The sequence below is a fragment of the Gossypium arboreum genome, chromosome 3 (assembly GCF_025698485.1).
Source record: "Gossypium arboreum isolate Shixiya-1 chromosome 3, ASM2569848v2, whole genome shotgun sequence".
Taxonomy (NCBI): domain Eukaryota; kingdom Viridiplantae; phylum Streptophyta; class Magnoliopsida; order Malvales; family Malvaceae; genus Gossypium; species Gossypium arboreum.
In genome coordinates, this window is record NC_069072.1 from 791,077 (window position 1) to 793,597 (window position 2,521).

Here is a 2,521-nt window from a genome sequence, read left to right on the forward strand (position 1 = left end):
ATTGCCATGCATAATGAAATTCATCACACAACAAAAACAAATACAAATAGAAAGAAAGAGAAGGGAAGGGAAGGAAAGTTTCATTCCTTAAAAAAGTTTTTTCCTTTCTTATTTTTTTGGGAATCATATATTTTTCTATCATATAATTCTCTCCATTAGCATCCCGAAGTAGAAATATCATATTCATTAAAACAACAAAGAGAAAAATAACAAATATGTCGAAGCAAGTGATTATTGCTGGGGTTTCGCTTATTCTTGCGGTGGGAGTCATTATTGGCATTACTATTACATTTCAACAGACTAGCAATGATGAGGACAAATTGTCACCAACAATGAAGAAAGTTTCTATCTTTTGTTCATCTACTTATTACCAAAAATCATGCCAGAAGACCCTTATGTCAGTTAATAGCACTGATCCTAAAGAGTTTATTGCCAAAGCTATCTTAGGTGCTGAGGAAGCAGTCAAGAAGTTTATCAACTATTCTGACTCTTTGATTGTTCAAGTCAAGAATAATAGCCTTACAAAGATGGCCTTAGATGATTGTAAGGATATGATGAACTATGCCATAGATTTACTTCAAGCATCATACTCTAACGTCACTAGTAATGAACTACGCAATATTAATGACCGTATAAACGATCTCAGAACCTGGTTGAGTGCTGTTATATCATACCAACAATCATGCTTGGATGGTTTTGAACATGATGATGACATGAAAGGAACTTTACAAAAAGGTATTGTTGATGCTAGTGAACTCACATGCAATGCATTGACAATTGTAACAAAATTGGTCTACATTCTTCCCAAATTTGGCATCCAATTCAATATTCCTAATACTCGTAAACTTTTTTTTACCGAGAAAAATGGTTATCCCCCATGGTTCTCAGCTAAAGACCGTCATCTTTTGGCTAAGATTGATAACAACAACTTGAAACCGAATGTTGTAGTGGCCAAGGATGGTAGTGGCCAATTCAAGACTATTGCTGCAGCTCTAGCTGTCGCTCCCAAGAACTCTAATGTCCGACATGTGATTTATATCAAGGCTGGAATCTATAAGGAGTACATCACTGTAGGAAAACAATACACCAATATAGTTATGTACGGTGATGGCCCTAGAAAAACTATTGTCACAGGTAGCAAAGGCGTCAAAAACGGTGGTGGAATTACAACTTGGCAAACAGCCACTTTCTGTAAGTTTCTAAGACTTAGATCATTCTTTTCTAACTCAATTAAGATAATTATTTGATTGATAGAAAAGAGGTCTTGTAGGACAACCAAATAAGTAACATATAATTACAAAGTAACCAAATATAATCTTATAACATTGCAAAAGACAACTTAAGCAAATTAATTAATCATAATTCTCATTTGTAATAATTATTTGATACTAATATAATTTCATAATATTAATGGTGCAGCTGCTATTGGAAATGGATTCATAGCCAAATCCATGGGATTCCAAAACACTGCTGGTCCTAAAAAGCACCAGGCAGTGGCTCTTCGTGTTCAATCAGATAAGTCAGTCTTCTTCAATTGCAGGATGGATGCCTACCAAGACACCTTGTATAATCAAGCAAATCGCCAGTTTTTTCGCAATTGCGTCATCTCTGGAACCATTGACTTCATATTCGGTGACTCTCCCACCTTTATCCAAAACTCATTGCTCATTGTGAAAAGGCCAATGGATAATCAATTCAACACAATAACTGCACAAGGCAAAGACTTCATTGATGAGAATACTGGTACTGTGATCCAAAATTGTAGGATTGTCCCTGAGCAAAAACTATTTAATGAGAGGTTCAAATTTGCAACATATCTGGGCAGGCCATGGAAAAAATTCTCTACAACTGTTATCATGGAGTCTACATTGGGAGACTTCATTAAGCCTGAAGGATGGGTGCAATTTGAAGGACCTGACAAAGTCAATTTTGAAGAAACTCTCTACTATGCTGAGTATAACAATCGTGGCCCCGGAGCTAACCTTAATGCAAGGGTTAATTGGAAGGGTTACCATAAGATTGATAGAGCGTCTGCCATGAAATTCACTATCCAGTCATTCCTTTTGAGTAAAGAGGATTGGTTGCCTTCAACTGGTATTCCTTTCACCACTACGTTAAGATATTGAAGGCAACATAGTCCAATAAATTAAATAAGAGAAATTATCTATAGAAGAAACTTAAACAAGAAAAAGAACTTCTGTAGTGTTATTTGATTATGTATAAAAATCAAATAGAGACACATCTTGCGATTTATAAAAGTAACAAGTGGTCATTAATTCCATCAATATCAAGTTTATTAATAACATTTTTTTATGTATAGAAAATACAACAAACTTTATGAGAATGGGCTTTTATAACATGCATTTGTTTGGTCAAAACCAAAATTTTTTCCTTAAATCAAGTTCGTTTATAGAAATGAAACATCAATTATCATAGTTCACCAAAAACACAAGAGGACAAAAAACATGACACGTGAATTTCTCTTAAATTCTATAGTGTATAAAAATAGATGGGTATTAGA

General features: G+C 34.4%; 1 protein-coding gene across 1 annotated transcript; it reads left to right on the forward strand.

Moving 5' to 3' along the window:
• Positions 1 to 215: 215 nt before the first annotated feature.
• Positions 216 to 2,126, forward strand: LOC108474954 (pectinesterase-like). The gene is made up of 2 exons (XM_017776981.1): positions 216 to 1,191; positions 1,420 to 2,126. Exons 1-2 carry the CDS (start codon positions 216 to 218, stop codon positions 2,124 to 2,126), a joined length of 1,683 nt encoding a protein of 560 aa, XP_017632470.1.
• Positions 2,127 to 2,521: the final 395 nt, after the last annotated feature.